Here is a 23,136-nt window from a genome sequence, read left to right as displayed (position 1 = left end):
ATATGTACCGCCGGTGGGTTCCAGGGAGCCACCCATGCTGTGGGTGCACACAGAATTCCCATCGCAGGGTTGTACCTACGTGTGACTATTTATAAAAAAACGCGGTCTGACTGGGGCATGCAGACACCTTGACAGAATGAATAGTGTGTGGCACATGGATTCCCCATTGCTATGCCCACGTGTGCAGCTCCTGATGGAGGTGGCACATGATTGGATTTATCATTGCTTCTGTACAGCATTGTAGGCTATCGCCCCGCCCCTTTTAAAGAGGGTCGCTGCCTAGCCGTGCCAACCCTCTGCAGTGTGTGCCTCCGGTTCCTCCTCATGGCAGACGCACTTATAAATAGACATGAGGGTGGTGTGGCTGTGATGCCAGCGTGTGACATGAGGGCAGCTGAAGGCTGCGCAGGGACACTTTGGTGTGCGCTGTGGACACTGGGTCGTGCCGGGGGTTGGGCAGCATGTAACCCTGGAGAAGAGGCAGCGGAGTGTCATGCAGGCAGTGATTGTGCTTTGTTGGAGGTAGTGTGGTGCTTAGCTAAGGTATGCATTGCTAATGAGGGCTTTTCAGAAGTAAAACTTGTTGGGAGGGGGGGGGGGCACTCTTGCCGCTATTGTGGCTTAATAGTGTGACCTAGGGACCTGAGATGCAGCCCAACATGTAGCCCCTCGCCTGCCCTATCCGTTTCTGTGTCGTTCCCATCGCTTTCTTGAATTGCCCAGATTTTCACAAATGGAAACCTTAGCGAGCATCGGCGATATACAAAAATGCTCGAGTCGCCCATTGACTTCAATGGGGTTCGTTACTCGAAACGAACCCTCAAGCATCGCAAAAATTTTGTCTCGAGTAACGAGCACTCGAGCATTTTGGTGCTCGCTCATCTCTAGTAAATACCTAAGGAACACCTGGAGTCCGAACAAAAGGTCTGTAACCGGAAAAGATCTGGCTTGCAAGGAAGTCTGAAGTGGGCGCATACTGGAGGTCCGATGGATACAGTTTGAAGCAAACCTGTTTCTCTTGTCTTGGACATTTCTGTTGTTTTCTTGGCTTAGTCCAAAAGGCTTGTTTTGTTATGTTTTTCATTTTTCTAATAAAATAGAGTTACAGAGATCTCTCCCATCATCTATTATACCCAGGACTGTAACAAGGGGGTGCTCTAATAACTATGTATAATATCAGGGGTCAGTACAGAGATCTCTCCCATCATCTATTATACCCAGGACTGTAACAAGGGGGCGCTCTAATAACTATGTATATATCAGGGGTCAGTACAGAGATCTCTCTCATCATCTATTATACCCAGGACTGTAACAAGGGGGCGCTCTAATAACTATGTATAGATATATCAGGGGTCAGTACAGAGATCTCCTCCATCATCTATTATACCCAGGACTGTAACAAGGGGGCGCTGTAATACCTATGTATAGATGTCTCAGGGGTCAGTACAGAGATCTCTCCCATCATCTATTATACCCTGGACTGTAACAAGGGGGCGCTCTAATAACTATGTATAGATATATCAGACGTCAGTACAGAGATCTCTCCCATCATCTATTATACCCAGGGCTGTAACAAGGGGGCGCTCTAATAACTATGTATAGATATATCAGGGGTCAGTACAGAGATCTCTCCCATCACCTATTATACTCAGGACTGTAACAAGGAGGCGCTGTAATACTTATGTATAATATATCAGGGGTCAGTACAGAGATCTCTCTCATCATCTATTATACCCAGAACTGTAACAAGGGGGCGCTCTAATAACTATGTATAGATATATCAGGGGTCAGTACAGAGATCTCTCCCATCACCTATTATACTCAGGACTGTAACAAGGAGGCGCTGTAATACTTATGTATAATATATCAGGGGTCAGTACAGAGATCTCTCTCATCATCTATTATACCCAGAACTGTAACAAGGGGGCGCTCTAATAACTATGTATAATATATCAGGGGTCAGTACAGAGATCTCACCCATCATCTATTATACCCAGGACTGCAACCGGGGGCACTCTAATAACTATGTATAATATATCAGAGGTCAGTACAGAGATCTCTGCCATCATCTATTATACCCGGGACTGTAATAAGGAGGCACTCTAATAACTATGTATAATAGATGATGGGAGAGATCTCTGTACTGACCCCTGATATATTATACCCAGGACTGTAACAAGGAGGCGCTCTAATAACTATGTACAATATATCAGGGGTCAGTACAAAGATCTCTCCCATCACCTATTATACCCAGAACTGTAACAAGGGGGCGCTCTAATAACTATGTATAATATATCAGGGGTCAGTACAGAGATCTCTCTCATCATCTATTATACCCAGGACTGTAACAAGGGGGCGCTCTAATAACTATGTATAGATATATCAGGGGTCAGTACAGATATCTCCTCCATCATCTATTATACCCAGGACTGTAACAAGGGGGCACTCTAATAACTATGTATAGATATATCAGAGGTCAGTACAGAGATCTCTCCCATCATCTATTATACCCAGGGCTGTAACAAGGGGGCGCTCTAATAACTATGTATAATATATCAGGGGTCAGTACAAAGATCTCTCCCATAATCTATTATACACAGGACTGTAACAAGGGGGCGCTCTAATAACTATGTATATTATATCAGGGGTCAGTACAAAGATCTCTCCCATCACCTATTATACCCAGGACTGTAACAAGGAGGTGCTCTAATAACTATGTATAATATATCAGGGGTCAGTACAGAGATCTCTCCAATCATCTATTATACCCCGGACTGTAACAAGGGGGTGCTCTAATAATTATGTATAATATATCAGGGGTCAGTACAGAGATCTTTCCCATCATCTATTATACCCAGGACTGTAAAAAGGGGGCGCTCTAATAACTATGTATAGATATATCAGGGGTCAGTACAGAGATTTATTCCATCATCTATTATACCCAGGACTGTAACAAGGGGGCGCTCTAATAAGTTTGTATAGATATATCAGGGGTCAGTACAGAGATCTCTCCCATTATCTATTATACCCAAGACTGTAACAAGGGGGCGCTCTAATAACTATGTATAGATATATCAGGGGTCAGCACAGAGATCTCTCCCATCATCTGTTATACCCAAGACTGTAACAAGGGGGCGCTCTAATAAGTTTGTATAGATATATCAGGGGTCAGTACAGAGATCTCTATCGTCATCTCTTATACCCAGGACTGTAACAAGGGGGCGCTCTAATAACTATGTTCAGATATATCAGGGGTCAGTACAGAGATCTCTCTCATCATCTATTATCACAGACTGTAATCCCAGTTTTATTTATTTTTTTATAAACCTTACCACTAAGGCTGGAGTTGCTGCCAGATTCTCCTTGTTTGTTATTTTGTGTGTTGCTGACCTCTCTGAAAAGCCGGGCTGCTGGTGATTAGCACTAGTGCCTGAGCTCAGGAAGGGACTCTAAGTTACATGCCGGTACCCTAATAAATAGGGGGGGGGGGGGGGTTGCAACTTAGAAATCTAGGGGCAGTAGTGAGCGAGCCAGGTTAGAAACTATCTGGCATCACGACAGATTGGTGTCAGAATTCTGATAAAAGCCCTAGATTTGGTCTCTGGCAGCACACGGGTTTGTGCAGCGCAGTTGTAACCAAGTAATATGATACTTACAGAAGGTCATTTGGTTACATAGTGTTACCAACTCATAATTCATTTCTGAGTATGCAGACGCTAGCCATTATTTTGATGTGATGCACTCCGTACAACCAATCCCACTAGTCGTCAAAGACCCCAGGGGATTAAAGGACTAAGGCCTCATGTCCACGGGCAAAAGAAGAATTAAAATCCGCAGCAGATTTTATCTAGGAAATATTTGAGTGCAGTTTCACGGTGAGAGCTGGTTGTACGGCACTGCAGCCTGAGAACGCTATTACTGAAAGGCTGGGCACAGGCCTAGATGTGTAATACAAAAATGGATGCACTACAACTCCCAGCAGGCCACAAGTATAATGTACACGGTCAGATGCAGCCCAATGGAGGAGCTTTGGGGTTTTTGTAGACAGGATCCTACTCTAACACTTTCCCTATATAAGCAGCAGCACTTTCCCTATACTCTGTATAATACACTGCAGACTTAATAATAATAATAATAATAATAATCTTTATTTGTATAGCGCCAACATATTCCGCAGCGCTTACATAGACAGGGGGGAATACAGAAAGACAAAATACAAACATTACAGAACCACGGTTACATAGTAATCAGTTGATGGAAACAATAGGGGTGAGGGTCCTGCTCCAACGAGCTTACATACTACAAGTAATGGGGTGATACAGAGGGTAAAGGGGCTGGAGATGTGCACGGTATGGCGAGGTGGAGAGTGAGGGGTGATATACACATAGACAATGGTCAGACATTTAGCCGTGTGGGGCAGAAACGGTGTGACTGCAGGAGCGGTTTATGATGGCTAGCAGGGATTGCAGTCAGTAGGTCAGGGAACATGTTATCAGGCGGAGTACAGAGAGGTTTGTTTAGGGAATGCGGTATGCCTCCCTGAAGAGGTGCGTTTTTAGAGCACGCCTGAAGTTCTGCGAGTCCTGGATTGCTCGGGTAGCCTTTGGTAGTGCGTTCCAGAGGACCGGTGCTGCTCTGGAGAAGTCTTGGAGGCGGGAATGAGAAGTTTGAATTAAAGGGGCGCTCAGTCTGGTTTCATTAGCAGAGCGGAGAGCCCGGGCTGGTTGATGGATTGAGATGAGGGAGGCGATATAGGGGGGTGCTGCACTGTGGAGGGCTTTGTGGATGAAGGTAGCGAGTTTGAATTGAATTCTGTATTTAACGGGCAGCCAGTGCAGTGACCGGCACAGGACAGAGGCGTCCGAGTAGCGGCTGGACAGGAAGATGAGCCTGGCTGCCGCATTCAGGATGGACTGGAGAGGGTAGAGTCTGGTGCATGGGAGGCCGATCAGCAACGAGTTGCAATAATCGAGCCGGGAGTGGATGAGGGCGACAATAAGCGTTTTTAACGTCTCCACAGTGAGAAAAGAGCGGATTCGTGCGATGTTCTTGAGGTGCAGCTGACATGTTCGGGCCAGAGATTGGATGTAGGGGGCAAAAGAGAGATCAGAGTCAAATATGACCCCAAGGCAGCGGGCGTGTTGTCTAGGAGTTATGGTGGCGCCACACACTGAGATGGAGATGTCAGGATGAGGTCGGTTAGTGGAGGGTGGAAATACCAGCAGGTCAGTTTTAGAGAGGTTTAGTTTTAGGTAGAGAGAGGACATGGTGTTAGAGACAGCGGACAGACAGTTAGTGATGTTTTGGAGGAAGGGTGCAGAGATGTCACGGGCAGAGGTGTATAGCTGGGTGTCATCAGCGTACAGGTGGTATTTGAGGCCAAAACTCCTGATGGTTTGTCCAATAGGGGCTGTGTAGATAGAGAAGAGAAGGGGGCCAAGGACCGAGCCCTGGGGGACCCCAACAGCAAGGGGAAGAGGAGGGGAGGTAGAGCCAGCAAAGGAGACACTGAAAGAGCGGTCAGATAGGTAAGAGGAGAACCAGGAGAGGGCAGTGTCCTTTAGGCCAATGAAGCGTAGCATACTGAGGAGGAGTTTGTGGTCAACAGTGTCAAACGCTGCAGAAAGGTCGAGGAGGATCAGTAGGGAGTAATCGCCCCTCGATTTGGCTGTCAGTAGGTCATTGGATACCCTAGTAAGGGCAGTTTCTGTCGAGTGTTGAGGTCGGAAGCCAGACTGTAGGGGGTCTAGGAGAGAGTTCTCTGATAAGTAGCTTACAAGGCGGAAGTAAACTAGGCGTTCTAGTAGTTTGGAGATGAAGGGGAGGTTTGAGATGGGTCTGTAGTTGGCAGCATCAGTCGCGTCCAGAGTCGGTTTCTTTAGCAGTGGGGATATGATGGCGTGTTTGAAAGAAGAGGGAAAGATGCCAGAGGTCAGAGAGAGGTTGAATATAGTGGTGAGATGGGAGATGACCACTGGGGAGAAGGAACGGAGGAGGTGTGAGGGGAGAGGGTCGCTAGCGCAGGTGGTGGGGCGAGCAGAGAAGAGCAATTTGGAGACTTCTTCCTCTGTCGCTGGTCTGAGTACAGACAGTGAGCAGGAGCTAGATGCAGTGCTGACAGGACTAGGGTCAGGGCTAGTCTGGGATTGGGAAGTTATTTCCTGACGGATGTCGTCTATTTTCTTTTTGAAGTAAGCAGCCAACTCTTCAGCACTGAGATCCGTCACCGGGGGCTGCGGTTTTGGGCTGAGAAGGGAGAGAAAAGTATCAAAGAGCCGTTTAGGGTTGTGCGATAATGAGGAGACTAGAGAGGTGAATTAGACTTGTTTGGCATGGTGGAGGGCGAGGTTGTAGGTTCTGAGCACTTAGAACGCTATAGCTGTAATGGCCTGCACAGCCCGAGATGGGGAAAAAAATGGTGCACTACTGCTCCCAGCCAGCCACAACAGTAATGCACACGGTCAGATGTGGCTCTAAGGACAGTTGGGGTTCTTGAAGACAGGATCCTACGCTAACCCTATATCAGCAGCAGCACTTTCCCTAACCTCTGCCAGCGTTTGTCTGAGGCGAGCCGCGGGCGGGGCCGCTTTAGGTACTCGGCGGTCACCTGATCTCGCCCGCCACTCACTGCTGGGGTGTGGGATACGGCTGGCATGTCACAGCAGGAAGTGGTAATGCCTTCCCCGCATGTCTATTGGCTAGAAAATGGCGCTAAACATGCGAGGAAGGAAATGGAATTGACTCGAGTACCCCGTGGTGTTCGTCTCCAGTCCCCTAATGCTCGGACGAGTGTGCTCGCTCATCTCTAGTTATTACCTTAATTATATCAATGTGGATTCTACCATTTATATTGATTACATAGTATATCTAAAGATAGACAGACAGACATACAAACACATTGCATGCTAATGAGCCCTCCTGTCTGGCAGTTGACTGTGCATTGTGATGTCATCAATCTGGTGTGACACGGGCCGTATAGAATGATGAATACTGGAGCTTGGTGGCCATCTGAAGTCAGTCTCCACTTCGGACGGGTTACAGATTAAACAGTATTGTATTGTCGTGAATGTGCCCGGTCATATCTCCGCTTGCTGCATGTGGTGTGCTATATTGTTGCAGCGTGTGCATCTTCCATGCTGGCACTTATAGGATCCTGCCGGTAGGGTAGATAAATTGCCCCTATGTTTTTGATGCGTCCTTACAGAATACTATATTGGGCCTGGGGGTTATGGTATCTATTAGGCAAATATCACTTTTAAGTATCTCCCAGTGTTTAATGAAGAGAATTCTAAAGGCCCATTTAGACACAACGATTATCACTCAAAATCCACGCACACGGCAGTTCATGGGACAGTTTTGAGCGTTCGCTTTGCATAAGCGTGTAAATGAAGGCTCACGCTGTATGCAGAATACAAGCGGGACCGCTATCTTCTCCATACAGCTGTTGTCTTCTCAGAGCGCTCAGCTGATATCCTGCTAAGCGCTCCTAGCGGGGTATGCAGAACACAGCTGGAGCGCTTGTCTTCTTCATATTCCGGCTGTGTTTCCCAAGCGGGATACCAGCTAAAAGAATAGTATCAGCGGTATCCCGCTGAGAATGCAGCATGCAGCATGGATAAGGCTCATCGTGGTCTTTCAGCTAGCTAAATGGGCCTTTATTGAAACATGTCTGCTTGTTGTAGCCAGTATAGCTACTGGGGAAGGACAATCATTTTAATAAGACACTTTCTTATTGAGGGGGGGGGGGGGGGGTAGTGCCCGTGTAGTCATGCATGCCATGTATTTTATGTGGATGTGCCGTGCTAAGGGTCTAGTACTCTGTTGTATGCATTGCACAGCTGCAGCATATAAGGGGCTAATGTCTGAAAGTGGCTGGGATATGTCTGCAAAAGTACCAATATCTGTACCGTCACAAGATGTCTGCCTTCTATAAATGCGGGTGATTGAGGCGTGCTTGAGGAGTCCATCCTCTTCAACGGTTAGGAGTGAAGGGTCCTGTGGTACCTTGACGCTGTTGGGGCATGGTGGTCTGGACGCAGGTCCAGACCTGTTGCCTTGTTATGAAGGACAGGGGTTAATGCACCATGTGGAGAGACTGCTGGTGCTGCCTGTCTTTGATGCATGCTGGATTAGTCATGCCTGGGAGTAGGGTGATGTTGTGGTTTCCCATTCACTCTGCCAGTTCCCATGTGCATAGTGGCTATATATTCTCACGCCTCCCTTTGCTCAGTGCTGCTTATTCTGTTCCATAGTGGAGTCCCTGGAGTTTGGAGCTCTTCTGTGCTGGGTGTATTTCTACTTGCAGAGGAGTAGCTGTGGGTTCCTTTTCAGTTGCATTTCTGTTTTTCATTTCTGTGTTGCTTTGCTGTTCGGTTCATCTCTCCAGGGGTCCTTTCAGGGACAGACAGGGCCCAGGAGGAAGACCGTGGGGCCGTCTCTATCGAGGCTACTACTCTTCTTTAAGGCAGGGCCCCTTCACCTCCCTTACTAGGTTAGGGCCAGGCTTCATCCTCCCTGTAGCGGTGCTACCATTCAGCATAGCATGGCGTGCGGCTCGTTCCTACAGCGCATGCGTTCCCTGTCGCCGTGCTGAGTGTGGTACCCTGGTGTCGCACAGGCTTTTCATCAGGGTTATGCATTTCAGTTGTGGTGCACACTGCTCTTCGGTGCATATCTATCTACCAGAGTAGTTGTGAACATCACCCTGCGCCGATGCTGAGCGTAGTGCTTGTGAACCATTGGGGTGTCACACCCGCAGCAGTCAGGAACACGGCGATCCATGGGCAACCATATATATCCTGGCAATGGTAATGATCTCACCTATGCAGCAGGTTATGTTAGCTCCCGTCTTATACTTCTTGCTGTGTCCTCTTCGGAGGTTAAGAATTCTGCTCTTTTTCCATACCACAAAGGCTCTTCTCAGAGCCGCCCACCACTTCCAAGGAAAGGCTGTAATCCAACTCCTTGTGGGGTCGTCAGCAGCGGTGATGGTCTATGCGCTCTGACATGATACAGCGGGGGTGTAGCAGCCTCCCCGTCAGGGTGCGCTTCAGGCTGCGGTCACGGCACGCTTTTAAACCCCTTAACCTATTTAGGGCAGGCAGGTTATGTTTATAATACGCGAGGAGCTGGGCCTGAATTAATGAGTGCGGTGAAGGGTTAACAGACCTGCCGTTGGAGGTCGGGTGGCTTTAGTGCCGCCTATGGGCGGGGCTATAGTCAGATTCTTCCCGCTCATTGGCTGATCACCGGAGATTTTGAACTTCCCGCTCAGTTGATCGCGTCTCCCGCTCTTCCTGTCCTCCATCCATCCATGTAACACGTGTAATCAGTGACCAGGCCGTCTGATATAGAGGCGCTCGGGGCTGGAGGTAAAGAACCCTCAGATACACCCCCTAATCCCAGCCCTACGACGGGCGGTGGAATCCTCTACCTGCTCCACCCGTAACGCAAGAGGACGTCTAATCCCTGTAGGTTTACTATAATCCAAAACCAGCCTGTGCCGTGCAGGGCTCTGGGAATGCTGGGTGATATAGCTCCACCTCCATAAAAAGGGCATGGCTGTGGAGTGACATGATGAGCGCACTTCTAAGGGGGCGACCGTGCAGAGCTCTGAGAGGGCTGGATGATGCGGCTGCAACGCTTTGTAAGCATACAGCCCACGCAGGACCCTGAGAAAGCTGGGTGTTCTGTCCGAAACACAACTGAAGCGTTCTGATTCTTGTATATACGTGACCTAACAGAGGACTCTGTTAACCCGTTATCGCACGGACTGGTGAGCGAGTCCTACAGCCGCCCGTCCTCTGGACATGAGGTCACCTAGAGCAGGACGATTGTGCGCTTCTGCCGGTGACAGGGATGGCCAAATTGGCATCCGCCCCAATCTCCGCCTCCTTGTGGAAAGTCCTGTACAGTTTTAGTTTCCCGGTGCAGCCGGCGTACCGGCCGCCGAGTATCACAGCATAGAAGCGGCGCAGCTCTGTTGTAAGGAGCATGTGGGTGGCTCTTAGAAGAGCCTTTGGTTCTATGGAGGGATCGGCGCGATCACTTGCTCTTGCTCGTCTTGCTGCTCTCGGTCTTCTTGGGCAGCAGCACGGCCTGGATGTTGGGCAGGACGCCTCCCTGGGCGATGGTCACCCCACCGAGCAGCTTGTTCAGCTCCTCGTCGTTGCGCACAGCCAGCTGGAGGTGACGGGGGATGATGCGGGTCTTCTTGTTGTCCCGGGCGGCATTGCCAGCCAATTCCAGGATCTCAGCGGTCAGATACTCTAGCACTGCTGCCAGATAGACCGGAGCGCCGGCGCCCACCCTCTCAGCGTAGTTGCCCTTGCGGAGAAGCCTGTGTACACGGCCGACAGGGAACTGCAGCCCTGCCCGGGATGAGCGAGTCTTGGCCTTAGCACGGACTTTGCCTCCTTGTTTGCCGCGTCCAGACATCTTCTAGCACAGGAAAGGCGCACTAGGAGAAAAAAAACACTTTGAAAGTAGTGATAAGGAGAAGAGCCCTTCTGTTGATTTTTATAACCTGCTGCTCCGCCCTCCTCTCTTCTAATTGGGTAGCTTTCAATCCCCCCAATAGAGGCCAGACTTGAGGAAGAACCAATGAGCTGCACTGGGCGTGGCTAATGACGCTCACAGGGGTCACATGTTTTGCTGCTCCAGTAGACAGCAAGCAGACGGCGGTACTCATTTGCATGGCCCCGCTATAAATACCGCAGCGCTGGGAGGTGCAGGAACTCTGTTCTCTCTAGTGAGGAAAGTAGCTCTACGTTATCATGCCTGATCCCGCCAAGTCTGCTCCAGCGCCCAAGAAGGGCTCCAAGAAAGCCGTGACCAAGACTCAGAAGAAGGACGGCAAGAAGCGTAAGAAGACCAGGAAGGAGAGCTATGCCATCTACGTGTACAAGGTGCTGAAGCAGGTCCACCCCGACACCGGCATCTCCTCCAAGGCCATGGGCATCATGAACTCCTTCGTCAACGACATCTTCGAGCGCATCGCAGGGGAAGCCTCCCGCCTGGCTCACTACAACAAGCGCTCCACCATCACCTCCCGGGAGATCCAGACCGCCGTGCGCCTGCTGCTGCCCGGAGAGCTGGCCAAGCACGCCGTGTCCGAGGGCACCAAGGCCGTCACCAAGTACACCAGCGCCAAGTAATCTGTCTAGTGGTCCGCCGTGCACGATCACCCCAAAGGCTCTTCTAAGAGCCACCCACCCCGTCTACAGCAGAGCTGTCACCTCCTAGTCGGTGTGTAGGTTATTGTAATACGTTGCTGTAGAGGGAATGATAACCAGATTGTGTGCTAGTTCTCTCTGGTGTCTCTTCTGCATCGTGCAGTATAAATGGCATTATTGGGGGAGGCAGCAGCGGAACACAGATGATCATCTCCGACTCCACCGCCTGCTGCGGTTTGGGGCTCCGTTTTCTTCCCCGTGTCCACAAGCGCTCGGGGGGCTCTGTCCTATTGCCTTCCAGCAATAGCAATCATGTCTCCTGCTGGCAGTAGGTGGGGATAGACCGCCGTTATGTCGGCGCGGCTGCCGGGTGTTGATGCATTGCTCCCGGTGTGAGGACAAAGCGGCCGCAGCATTGTTATGGACGATGCCCTGACGGACTGCTCAGAACCCGTGGTTTATATCAGCAGTAATGCAGCTGGGATGAATTAGAAGAAAGCTGCGGATGGTAAAGAGCAACTAGGAGGATCGCCGACGGGGAGAAATCCTGACAAGGTGCAGTTCCAGCACACTTTAGGGAATATTTAGAAACCCAGCGCGGGAGTCCGGGATATTACCCGAGTGTGATCGGTGGAGTGTACAGCGCCGGCCGCATGCTTCCCCCGATATGTACCCGTCCCGGCAGCTCGCTGATAACCCCAACTGTTCTCTCAGAAATGGTGAATACGTGACAGCCGGGCCGGGGAGCTGATAGTGAGCGGACCTGGGAATAGGCAGATCTCTAAACCATCCGGGTGACCCGCAGACGCCTCCATACTGGTGGGCACTGTGCGGCGCTCTACCTAGATTTAGTGGCGCCGCACCGGACAATAAAGCCATCAGATAATCGGCGACTGTTGCTGCTCGCGGTACTCTGAGCACAGTGTATCCCCTGCTGATCAGATACCGGCAGCCCTGATCGCCGCTCTATCAGATGCCCCGTCAGTGATTACACGGGTTACATGGAGTGTGTGTGACCGAAGCAGTGGGGTGCACAAAGGGTCGGAGGCAGACGACATAGTTGTCCAAGGATGACATGCTGGGGGCTGTAGTGCATTGTAGTGGGTACAAGGGGGTAGCGGAGGCAACCCGGGATGCCTGACAATGAGAGGCTTGAAGCGCCAGGAAAGGGGAGGAGGAGCATGACGACAAGAGCCTCACACTCCCCAGCTCCGCATGTAGAGGTGTCCAGGCGCCTCTTGACTCCTTTTACTCCAGCGGCCGCAAAGGGAACGAGAGCGGTGCAGGGACCAGAGTAGCAGCAGCAGTGGGAATGGGAGCCAAGATAGCCTGGCGGGGACCAGAGTGACAGCGGTCATCCCCTCACATAGAGGCGCAGACTGTATCTCTCAGAGATCTGCAGGGCCACCCTCTTGCCTAGGTTAATTTAGTGCTGCGGCTATATCATTCAGCTCTCCCAGAGTCCTGCAACACGATGTCAGTGCAGTACTCTGGGAGAGCTGGGTGCTATGACCGCAACTCTATATAAAATAATGGCTCCGCGGGTCCTTGGGAGATCTTGGTGCAATTGCAGCACTTCTATATGAGAGGACCGCCGTGCAGGACGCCTCCAATATGGTAGCATTACACGGATTAGCGGGCAGGCCGTATGCTTTAGTCCAAGGAGGACATACAATCAGTGCGCCGCAGCCTGCTTCCTCCTCTAACGGTAGGAGGGGAAAGGGACTAGAGCCTGAAGTACGCGCGGGCCAGGAAGCTCTTCACAGACCCAGAAGGACCACCGGTACTGTGAGACCCCCGCTTCCCCCACAACCCGGTCCCATATACCCTTCCAGATCGCTAATCAGCTCTTCTATTTAGCGCCCAAGGAGGCGACCCAGAAAGAGAGCAGTGCAGGGGCAGCTAGTGGAGCTCTTGTAGGCAACCCGCTGCTCCGGCCGAACAGCAGCTCACAGTCATCGGCAGAGCTGGCCACCAGCGGCGCCATGGGCAGCGAGAGCGGGGTTCGCCGTGGCAGCGGCGCCAGTGCCATCGGTGTACGGGAGCGGAGGCCAGCGCGTAGGGTGACAGCGGCGCCGGCTGCTGCGGCCGACGGGGACAGGAGCTGGGAGCAGACAAAGCTGTCCAGCGAGCGCCCGGAGGGGAAACGAGAGATGTCAATCCGGCGGGGAGATGTGTGAGACAGGACCAGAGATGGGAATCCGCCTGGGAGATATGTGAGCTTGCCAGGGGAATGGGCGGTACATGTGGGGAGGTGTGTGTGCGGCAGCCGGTCCACCGTCGTGCCCCTCGCTAGACGTACCATCTAACTCGGGGCTCCCAACCCATGTTTCCACCCTTACATCCGCTGGAGACATAATGCACCAGGGCCGCTCAGCTGTAAGTGAATAGGAGCACCGCAGATGGTACGGCATCAGTACAACTGTAGCTGAGCTCCGTCTCCCGGCCGGCCTCCAGCTTCCTTCTCAGTACAGTAGGGTCACTCCGGCTTTGCTGCACCTCATGCCCTCCCATGAACCCTCCTCCGGGCAGGTGTGAGGGGAGGGGGCAGCGCTCTCTAGGACGGGCTCTCCTAGCTGCCTCGGACGCTGCTCTTGTTCTATGTCTATGTGATGCCTCCGTGGGGAGGAGGGGATAATAAATACCATCGGGTGCCATCAAGAAGCTTCACGGAAGAGCTCCCTGTCCGGGCTGCCCCATGCGTGACTTCCCACGGGACACCGGCCTAGCTATGTACATTTAACCCTTAACCCACTAGTCTCCGGTCACTGTACCTACCTGCAGTCATACATGTAAAGGCAGTAGCCGCGGTACACAGTGCGGCCGGTGGGTCAATAATCTGCTCACAATGAACAACATGGACATACAATGGAGAACAATACAATAAATGAGTTCTGAATGTAATGTTTATGTAAAGGTCACCGTGTCCGTACAAAGGGTCTAGTGTTCTTGTGTCACATTGTGTGCAAGTAGTAGCGGCAAAGGGCAACCTTTAGGCTGATATCTTGTCACGGAGTGTTGTTCAATCTTTGGCAATCTGGTCTGATGCCCCAATAATAGTCGGCCCTGATATATGCACCCCGTCTACCCTGATACCCTGCCTCCATGACCTTCACATCTTGGTGGGATCGTCCACCTTGCTCATGGCTGAGGGCACCACGGTTTTCCGGGAAGTTACCACGATGGCTGAGCAGAAAATGCCCCTCCATGCTGATGTTGCAGCATTGTGTAGCTCCGGACAAACTGCGGACAAACCCTCATTAGCAAGGCACACTTTAGCTAAGCACCACACTACCTCCAACCAAGCACAAGCACTGCCTGCGGGACACACCGCTGCCTCTTCTCCTGGGTCACATGCTGCCCAACCCCCCACCCCCACCCCGCAGGACCCTGCGTCTGCAGCGCACACAAAAGTGAGACATTGACATTTGATCTTCATTACAATCCTGTGCCACCTCCGTCAGGAGCTGCAAACATGGGCATGCGTTACATAGCGATGGGGAATCCATGTGCCCACACAGTATTCATTTTGTCTAGGTGTCGCATAGCTCAATCGACACCACAAGGGGAAAGCCATCTGCACTCTGCCCCCTACCCAAGTCAGTCAGTGTCTTTGTGCCAGACAGGTCAAACACCGCTATGGGAACTAAGTTTGCACCAACAGCTTGGGTGGTTCCTAGGCAACCCAAGACATGAACAATAAATAAATCAGAGCGGCCAAACATGGCAGACTTGCACCGCGCCCACGACATAGGCCTCGGCCCACAGCTTCAGGAATCGTAGGCATGAAGAGGACTTCGATGCTAGTTCATCTGCGACGGGCTCATTAAATCAGTTAGCTTTCCTTTCACCGCTCCAATGACTGGATTAGCAGGGAAAAGTTGCACAGCCCCAACCTGGCGCAGTTGCAGTTCCCGCGGGACATAGTCCTCGGCCAACAGCTTCAGCAATCGTAGGCAGGAAGCGGACTTTCACTGCACCCAGGACATAGGCCTCTGCACAAACCCTCAGCAATCGTGGGCCTAGAGCGGACTCCCATGCTTGCGTAGCTGTGAACGTCTCATTAGCGCTGTATCGCTCCTCTTGTTTGTCCCAATGCAGTGCCCCGGATAGCTGAGGTAACGTGAGATAAAATACAGGTTGGCTTCGGCCCACACTGCATGCTAGTCAGTCTGGTCTTTTTTCATAGTCACAGGCAGGTACAACTCCGCTATGGGAAGTCTGTGTTGACCCACAGCATGGGTGGGTCCCAGAAAGTACACAAATAAATCCCATTGCAGTGCCCCAGAAAGCTGAGCTAACGTGAGATAAAGTACAGGTTTGCTTCGGCCCACACGGCATGCCCTAGTCATTCTGGTTTTTTGGGGGGATCAGATACGTAGAACACTGCGATGGGAGCACTTAGTGCACCCATACTATACACAGACCCCTGTAATATTCCTGTAGCAAAGGTATAAGCTGACCCCACTAACAGTTATGCTGCAGAAGTCCAGGGAACCCTATTAACACTTCTGTAGTAATAGTATAGACGGATCCCAGTAACATTTCAGTAGCTGCAGAGTAGGCAGAGCCCAGTAACATTTCAGTAACAGCAGTATAGGCAGAGCCCAGTATTAGTAACATTTCAGTAGCAGCATTATAGACAGACCCTAGTAACATTTCCATAGCGGCAGTATAGGTAGAGCCCAGTATTAGTAACATTTCAGTAGTAACAGTATAGACAGACCCTAGTGACATTTCCGTAGCAGCAGTATAGGCAGAGCCCAGTATTAGTAACATTTCAGTAGTAACAGTATAGACAGACCCCTGTAACATTTCCATAGCAGCAGTATAGGTAGAGCCGAGTATTAGGTACATTTCAGTAGTAACAGTATAGACAGACCACAGTAACATTTTAGTTGCAGAAGTATACACAGACCCCAGAAACATTTATGTAGCAGCAGTATTGGCAGATCCCTGTAACATTTCTGCAGCTGAAGTATAGGCAGGCTCCTGTAACGTTAATGCAGTTACGCTCATCTCATTTGGCCCAAACAAGTTTCTCCAATAACTGTGGTAAGACAGGAGAAAGCACATGATGCGCATTGCTGATCCCCTGACCCCAAGGGGGAGGAGGTGGCATTACAAGGCCAAGACACCATGACCAGGACCCGCTATAGTCTGTGTGGGAAGCACGTTAGCGGGCCCAGGGTCAGGCTCGGTTCCAAGCCTCCACCTTTGTGACCCAAGGTGCCCTGAGTTACATAGCAACAAGAAACCCATGTGTCGCAACATAGATAGCTCAACACTGGAAGAGGCAGTCTTTGCGTTCCTTGGCCTAGCCTATGCTGTAAGTGCACAAAGATGGTATTACACAGGAAGAAATCGGAGTGCCCAGCCATGGGAGAGTTTTGCCCCGCCAAGCCACTTGGCCTCGGACAGCAATGCAGGCCTAGTCAGCCACTGTACTATTTGTGCCACATAGGTAAAACACCGCGACGGGAAGACTTAGTGCACCCATAGTATAGACAGACCGCTGTAACATTCCTGTAGAAAAGGTATATACACACCCTAGGAACATTTCTGTAGCAGCAGTGTAGGCAAACCCCTGTAACATTTGTTTAGCAGAAGTATAGACCGACCTCAGTACCATTTTTGTAGCAGCAGTATAGGCAGACCCCAGTACCATTTATGTAGTGGAAGTATAGGCAGACCCCAGTAACATTTCTCTAGCAGAAATGTACGCAGACCCATGTAACATTTCTGTAGCAGCAGACCCCTGTAACATTTATGTAGCAGCAGACCCCTGTACCATTTTTGTAGCAGCAGTGTAGGCTGTGAGGAAGGAGGAGCAGCAGCCAGAGGATTCAGAGTTGCAGTAGTGGACTGCGTAGAAGACTGGGTGCCTGATACATTGCTGGATGCATTTTCTGCCATCCACGACAGGACCTGCTCACACTGCTCTGTTTGTAATAAAGGTCTACCACGTGGACCCACAAATTGTGATATGAAGCTGGGGACCCCAGAAACTTGCCTCTCCCCTAATCCCGCAGCAGCCGGCTGGGATACACCTGGACCAGGGACTTGGCCTGTGCCCACACCCTCACTTGGAACTCTGCATCCTCGCCCACGTCCACATCCTCTACCCCTACCCCTACCCCTCAGCATGGTGAATTACGAATAGAGCAGACACCGACCGCTGTAAATAATTATGGAATTATATGCGTACACTTTCACGCAGAGAGCGGAATCGTAACGCTAACTCCAGGCAGAAAAAATGGAAGCAATGCAATAGTGATGCACCAGAACTCCCACCAGGCACCCAGTAAAATGCAGTCACTCAGCGGTAGCCCTAAGTAGGAGCTTTTTGTTTTTCTTGGGTCAAAGAATACAGGCTATATAGTGTGTATATCACGTTCCCTCTATCAGTCGCTGTGGCCGTATGCTGTGCGTCTCTAATTCACTGCAGACACAGCCCGGTGTAAGTAATCTTGGAATTATGTGTGTAGACTTTGTCGCTGAGAGCGGTATAGTAAGGCAAACTCCAGGCAGAAAACAATAGTCAGGAAGGCCGCAAACAGGCCTAAGTGCAATAGTGTGGGACTACAACTCCCATCAGACAACCTGTAAAATGCACACGGTCACAGGTAGCCCTAAGTAGGAGCTTTTTGTTTTTCTTGGGTCAAAGAATACAGGCTGGATAGTGTGTATATCACGTTCCCTCTACCAGTCGCTGTGGCCGTATGCTGTGCGTCTCTAATTCACTGCAGACACAGGCCAGTGTAAGTAATCTTGGAATTATGTGTGTAGACTTTGTCGCTGAGAGCGGTATAGTAAGGCAAACTCCAGGCAGAAAAAAAAATAGTCAGGAAGGCCGCAAACAGGCCTAAGTGCAATAGTGTGGGACTACAACTCCCATCAGACAACCTGTAAAATGCACACGGTCACAGGTAGCCGTAAGAAGGACCGTTGGGGTTCTTGTATACAGGATTCTATACTACCACTCTCCCTATCTCAGCAACGCTCTCCCTATTCTATGAAGTACAGACTGCAGCCTGAGAACGCTATAGCTGTAATAGGGCTAACGCCCAATAAATATATATATATATATATATATATATTTGCAAAACTGCTACCAGCAGCCACAACAGTAATGCACACGGTCCTATGCAGCCCTAAGAAGGACTGTTAGGGTTCTTGTACACAAGTTCCTACACTAACGCGTTCCCTATAGCAGCAGCAGCAGCACTGCCCCTGATCTCTCTCAGTGGGTCACTTGATCTTGCCCGCCACTCACTGCAGGGGGGTGGGATAGGGCTGGAACGTCACAGGAGGAAGTGGTAATGCCTTCCCTGCGTGTCTGTTGGCCAGAAAATGGCGCTAACAATGCAGGGGAGGAAATGGAATTGACTGGAGTAACGCGTGGTGCTCGTCTCCAGTAATGAGCATCTCAAACACCCTAATACTCGAACGAGTATCAAGCTTCGATGAGTACGCTCACTCATCTCTAAAGTTAACCCCTCAGTGGCCACCCGTTTTTGTTTTATTTTTTCCCATTTCCGTGTTTCCTCCTCCCTTAAAAAAAATATAAATTAATTTAAAATACAGAACTAACTAATAGAGATGAGCGAGCACACTGGTCCGAGCTTGATACTCGTTCGAGCATTAGGGTACTCGAGATGCTCGTTACTCGAGACGAGCACCATGCGGTACTGGAGTCAATTCCATTTTCTTCCCCACATGTTTATCGCCATTTTCTAGCCAATAGACATGCAGGGAAGGCATTACCACTTCCTCCTGTGACGTGCCAGCCCAACCCCACCCCCCTGCAGTGAGTGGCTGGCGAGATCAAGTGACTGATGAATATTTAAAGCGGTCCCGCTCGCGGCTCGCCTCAGACACACACTGGGAGTGTATAGGGAAAGTGCTGCTGCTACTATAGGGAGAGTGTTAGTGTAGGATCCTGTCTTCAAGAACCCCAACGGTCCTTCTTAGGGCCACATCTGACCGTGTGCATTACTGTTGTGGCTGCTGGGAGCAGTTTTGCACTTTCCCCCCCCTTTTTTTTAAAATCTCGGGCTGCAGTCGATTATGCAGAGTATAGTTAAAGTGCAGCTGAGATAGGGACAGTGGTAGTGTAGGATCCTGTTTTCAAGAAACCCAACGGTCCTTCTTAGGGTTACATCTGACCGTGTGGATTTTACTGGGTGGCTACTGGGAGTTGTAGTGATTCCGTTTTAGTATTATGCAGCTTGGTGGGGTTGAGATCGCCGCAGTTACCAGCACTCTCCACTGGCGTTAGACTCTTCTCCCCCTCCACACAGCCTCTATTATCTACAATTCTCTGCGAGCAGTAAATTACCCCTCGGTATCAGCGCAAGACAGCGGGTTACTTTTTTCAAGCCACAGCATAGAGCCTCCGCTATCTACAAGTCTCTGTGTGCGGTGAATTAAGGCCAGGTTGGTCAGTGCTGTACAGTGGGGTACTTCATTTAGCCCCTGCTCTATTCTTAATCCGCCATGATGAGGAGTAGGTGTAAGGGTCGAGGACGTGAACGTGGACGTGCAAGTGAGGGTGTGGGCACAGGCCGAGTTCCTGGTCCAGGTGAATCACAGCCGGCTGCTGCGGGATTAGGAGAGAGGCAAGTTTCTGGGGTCCCCAGCTTCATATCCCAATTCATAGGTCCGCGTTGTAGATCTTTATTACAAACAGAGCAGTGTGAGCAGGCCATGTCGTGGATGGCAGAAAATGCATCCAGCAATGTTTCGACCACACAGTCTTCTACGCAGTCCATTACTCCCAGATAAGGACTGCAACTCTGATTCCTCTGGCTGCAACTCCTCCTTCCTCCCAGGCTCCTCACTCTATGAAAATGACATATTCTGAGCAAGCAGACTCCCAGGCACTGTTCTCGGGCCCCTGCCATGAGTGGGAAAAAAAATGGTTCCTCTCTCACCTGAGGAGTTTGTCGTGACCGATGCCCAACCTTTGGAAAGTCCCTGGGGTCTGGGTGATGAGGCTGGGGACTTCCGACAACTGCCTCAAGAGCTTTCAGTGGGTGAGGAGGACGATGACGATGAGACACAGTTGTCTATCACTCAGGTAGTAGTAAGGGCAGTAAGTCCGAGGGAGGAGCGCACAGAGGATTCGGAGGAAGAGCAGCTGGACGATGAGGTGACTGACACTACCTGGTTTGCTAAGCCTACTGAGGACAGGGCTTCAGAGGGGGAGGCAAGTGCAGCAGCAGGACAGCTTGGACTCTTCCAGTGGAGTGGCCAGGGGTAGAGGCAGGGCAAGAGCCAAGAATCTCCCAACCGTTTACCAAAGCACCCCTCGTGCCAAGCCTCCGTGCAGAGGGCTAGGTGTTCAAAGGTGTGGATGTTTTTCAGTGAGAGCGTGGACGACCGCTGAACAGTGGTGTGCAACCTGTGTCGCACCAAGATCAGCCGGGGACCCACCACTACCAGCCTCACCACCACTAGCATACGCAGGCATATTATGGCCAAGCACCCCACAAGGTGGGACGAAGGCCGTTCACCGCCTCCGGGTCACACCACTGCCTCGTCCCCTGTGCCCCAACCTGCCACTCAGATCCAACCCCCCGCTCAGGACAAAGGCACTACCATCTCCTGGCCTGCACCCACACCCTCACCTCCGCTGTCCTTGGCCCCATCCAGCAATGTCTCTCAGCGCAGCGTTCAGCTGTCGCTAGCACAAGCGTTGGAGAAAAAGCGCAAAAACGCCACCACGCATCCGCACGCACAAGCTGTAAACGTGCACATTGCAAAATTAATCAGCCTAGAGATGCTGCCGTACAGGCTTGTGGAAACGGATATTTTCAAAAACATGATGGCGACGGCGGTCTCGCGCTACTCGCTCCCCAGTCGCCACTATTTTTCCCGGTGTGCCGTCCCAACCCTACACCAGCACGTCTCCCGCTACATGAATCGTGTCCTCACCAACACAGTTACTGGGAAGGTCCACTTAACCACGGACACGTGGACAAGTACTGGGGGCAGGACCACTATATCTCACTGACGGCACAATGGGTGAATTTGGTGGAGGCTGGGACCGAGTCACGTCCTACCCACACCCAGAATAGCGGATCCTACCTCAGTGCTGGTATCTGCTGCGGTCTATGCCACCTCCTCTAAGCCCCCACCTCCTCCTTCTACGCAACATCTACCTCTCAATTAAGAAGTGTGAGCAGCATGTCGCCAGCAGTCGGTGTGCGCGGCGGGGCAGCACAGCGGTGGGCAAGCGTCAGCATGCCGTGCTGAAACTACTCTGCCTAGGTGACAAGAGGCACACGGCCCCCGAACTGTTGCAGGGCCTGACAGAGCAGACCGACCTCTGGCTTTCGCCGCTGAGCCTCCAACCGGGCATGGTCGTGTATGACAATGGCCATAACCTGGTGGCGGCTCTGCAGCTCGGCAGCCTCACGTATGTGCCATGCCTGGCCAACGTCTTCTATCTGGTGATTCAGCGGTTTCTTAAAAACTAGCCTCACTTGCCTGACCTGCTCGGCAAGGTGTGCCGCGTATGCGCACCTTTTCTCATGTCCACCATGGATGCTGCCACCCTGAGGACCCTGCAACACGGTTTAATCTGCCAGAGCACTGACTGCTGTGCGACGTGCCCACACATCGTTGCACATGTTGGCCAGGCTCTATGAGCAGTGTAGCGCAATAGTGGAATACCAACTCCAACATGGGCGGCGGAGTGGTAGTCAGCCTCCCAAATTATTTACAGAGGAGTGGGCCTGCATGGCAGATATCTGCCAGGTCCTTGGAAACTTTGAGGAATCTACCCAGATGGTGAGCGGCGATGCTACAATCATTAGTGTCACCATTCCTCTGCTATGCCTTTTGAGAAGTGCCCTGCAAAACATAAAGGCTGACGCTTTGTGGTCGGAACAGGAAACAGGGGAAGACAGTATGCCGCTGGATGACTATGAGAGCACCCTCATGTCTATATCTCAGTGCGTTTTGGAGGCGGAGGAGGGGGAGGAGCCTCAGGAGGGGGAGGGGGAAGAGACAGCTGGGAACACTGCAGAGGGTACCCATCCTGCTTGCCTCTCATCTGTTCAGCGTGTATGGCCTGGGGACGAGGAGGAGGATCCAGAAAGTGATCTTCCTAGTGAGGACAGCGATGTGTTACATACAGGTACCCTGGCACGCATGGCTGACTTCATGTTAGGATGCCTTTCTCGTGACCCTCGTGTTAGACACATTTTGGCCACTACGGATTACTGGGTGTACACACTGCTCGACCTACAGTATAAGGAGAACCTTTCCACTCTCATTCCCGAAGAGGAAAGGGGTTCGAGAGTGATGCTATACCACAGGGCCCTGGTGGACAAACGGATGGTAAACTTCCCATCTGACAGCGCTAGCGGCAGAAGGCGCAGTTTCGAGGGCCAAGTAGCAGGGGAGGCGCAGAGATCAGGCAGCATGTACAGCACCGGGGCAGGGGGACACTCTCCAAGGCCTTTGCCAGCTTCATGGCTCCCCAGCAAGACTGTGTCACCACTCCCCAGTCAAGGCTAAGTCGGAGGGAGCACTGTAAAAAGATGGTGAGGGAGTATGTAGCCGATCGTACCACCGTTCTATGTGATGCCTCTGCTCCATACAACTATCGGGTGTCAAAGCTGGACACGTGACACAAACTTGCGCTGTACGCCCTGGAGGTGCTGGCTTGCCCTGCCACTAGCATCTTGTCAGAGAGGGTGTTTAGTGCAGCTGGGGGAATCATCACGGATAAGCGTACCCGCCTGTCAACTCCCAGTGCCGACAGGCTTACACTCATCAAGATGAACAAAGCCTGGATTTCCCCAGACGTATCTTCTCCACAGGCGGAAAGCAGCGGTACCTAAAGATTATTTTTGCTGCAACCGGATTAAAAAGCATTCCCTATCACCAGAAAAAAAGGGGGGGATTAGCTTTGTCAATCACTCTTGGATATTAGTCCTCCTCCTCCTAC

At 51.2% G+C, this 23,136-nt stretch overlaps 2 protein-coding genes across 2 annotated transcripts; one reads left to right on the top strand and one right to left on the bottom strand.

The window, feature by feature from the left end:
• Positions 1-9,996: 9,996 nt before the first annotated feature.
• On the bottom strand, positions 9,997-10,437 carry LOC136577803 (histone H2A type 1). The gene has a single exon (XM_066577727.1). It carries the CDS (start codon positions 10,435-10,437, stop codon positions 10,045-10,047), a length of 393 nt encoding a protein of 130 aa, XP_066433824.1. The 3' UTR covers positions 9,997-10,044.
• Positions 10,438-10,775: 338 nt separating this feature from the next.
• Positions 10,776-11,182, top strand: LOC136577802 (histone H2B 1.1-like). The gene has a single exon (XM_066577726.1). It carries the CDS (start codon positions 10,776-10,778, stop codon positions 11,154-11,156), a length of 381 nt encoding a protein of 126 aa, XP_066433823.1. The 3' UTR covers positions 11,157-11,182.
• The last annotated feature ends 11,954 nt before the right edge of the window (positions 11,183-23,136 follow it).

This window comes from Eleutherodactylus coqui, chromosome 8 (genome assembly GCF_035609145.1).
Source record: "Eleutherodactylus coqui strain aEleCoq1 chromosome 8, aEleCoq1.hap1, whole genome shotgun sequence".
Classification (NCBI taxonomy): Eukaryota; Metazoa; Chordata; class Amphibia; order Anura; family Eleutherodactylidae; genus Eleutherodactylus; species Eleutherodactylus coqui.
The sequence above is the reverse complement of the archived record's forward strand: the minus strand, read 5'-3'. Positions and strand labels throughout refer to the sequence as shown.

Coding starts and splice junctions, on each gene's coding strand:
- LOC136577802 (XM_066577726.1), top strand. CDS start 10,776: ATGCCTGATCCCGCCAAGTCTGCTCCAGCGCCCAAGAAGGGCTCCAAG.
- LOC136577803 (XM_066577727.1), bottom strand. CDS start 10,437: ATGTCTGGACGCGGCAAACAAGGAGGCAAAGTCCGTGCTAAGGCCAAG.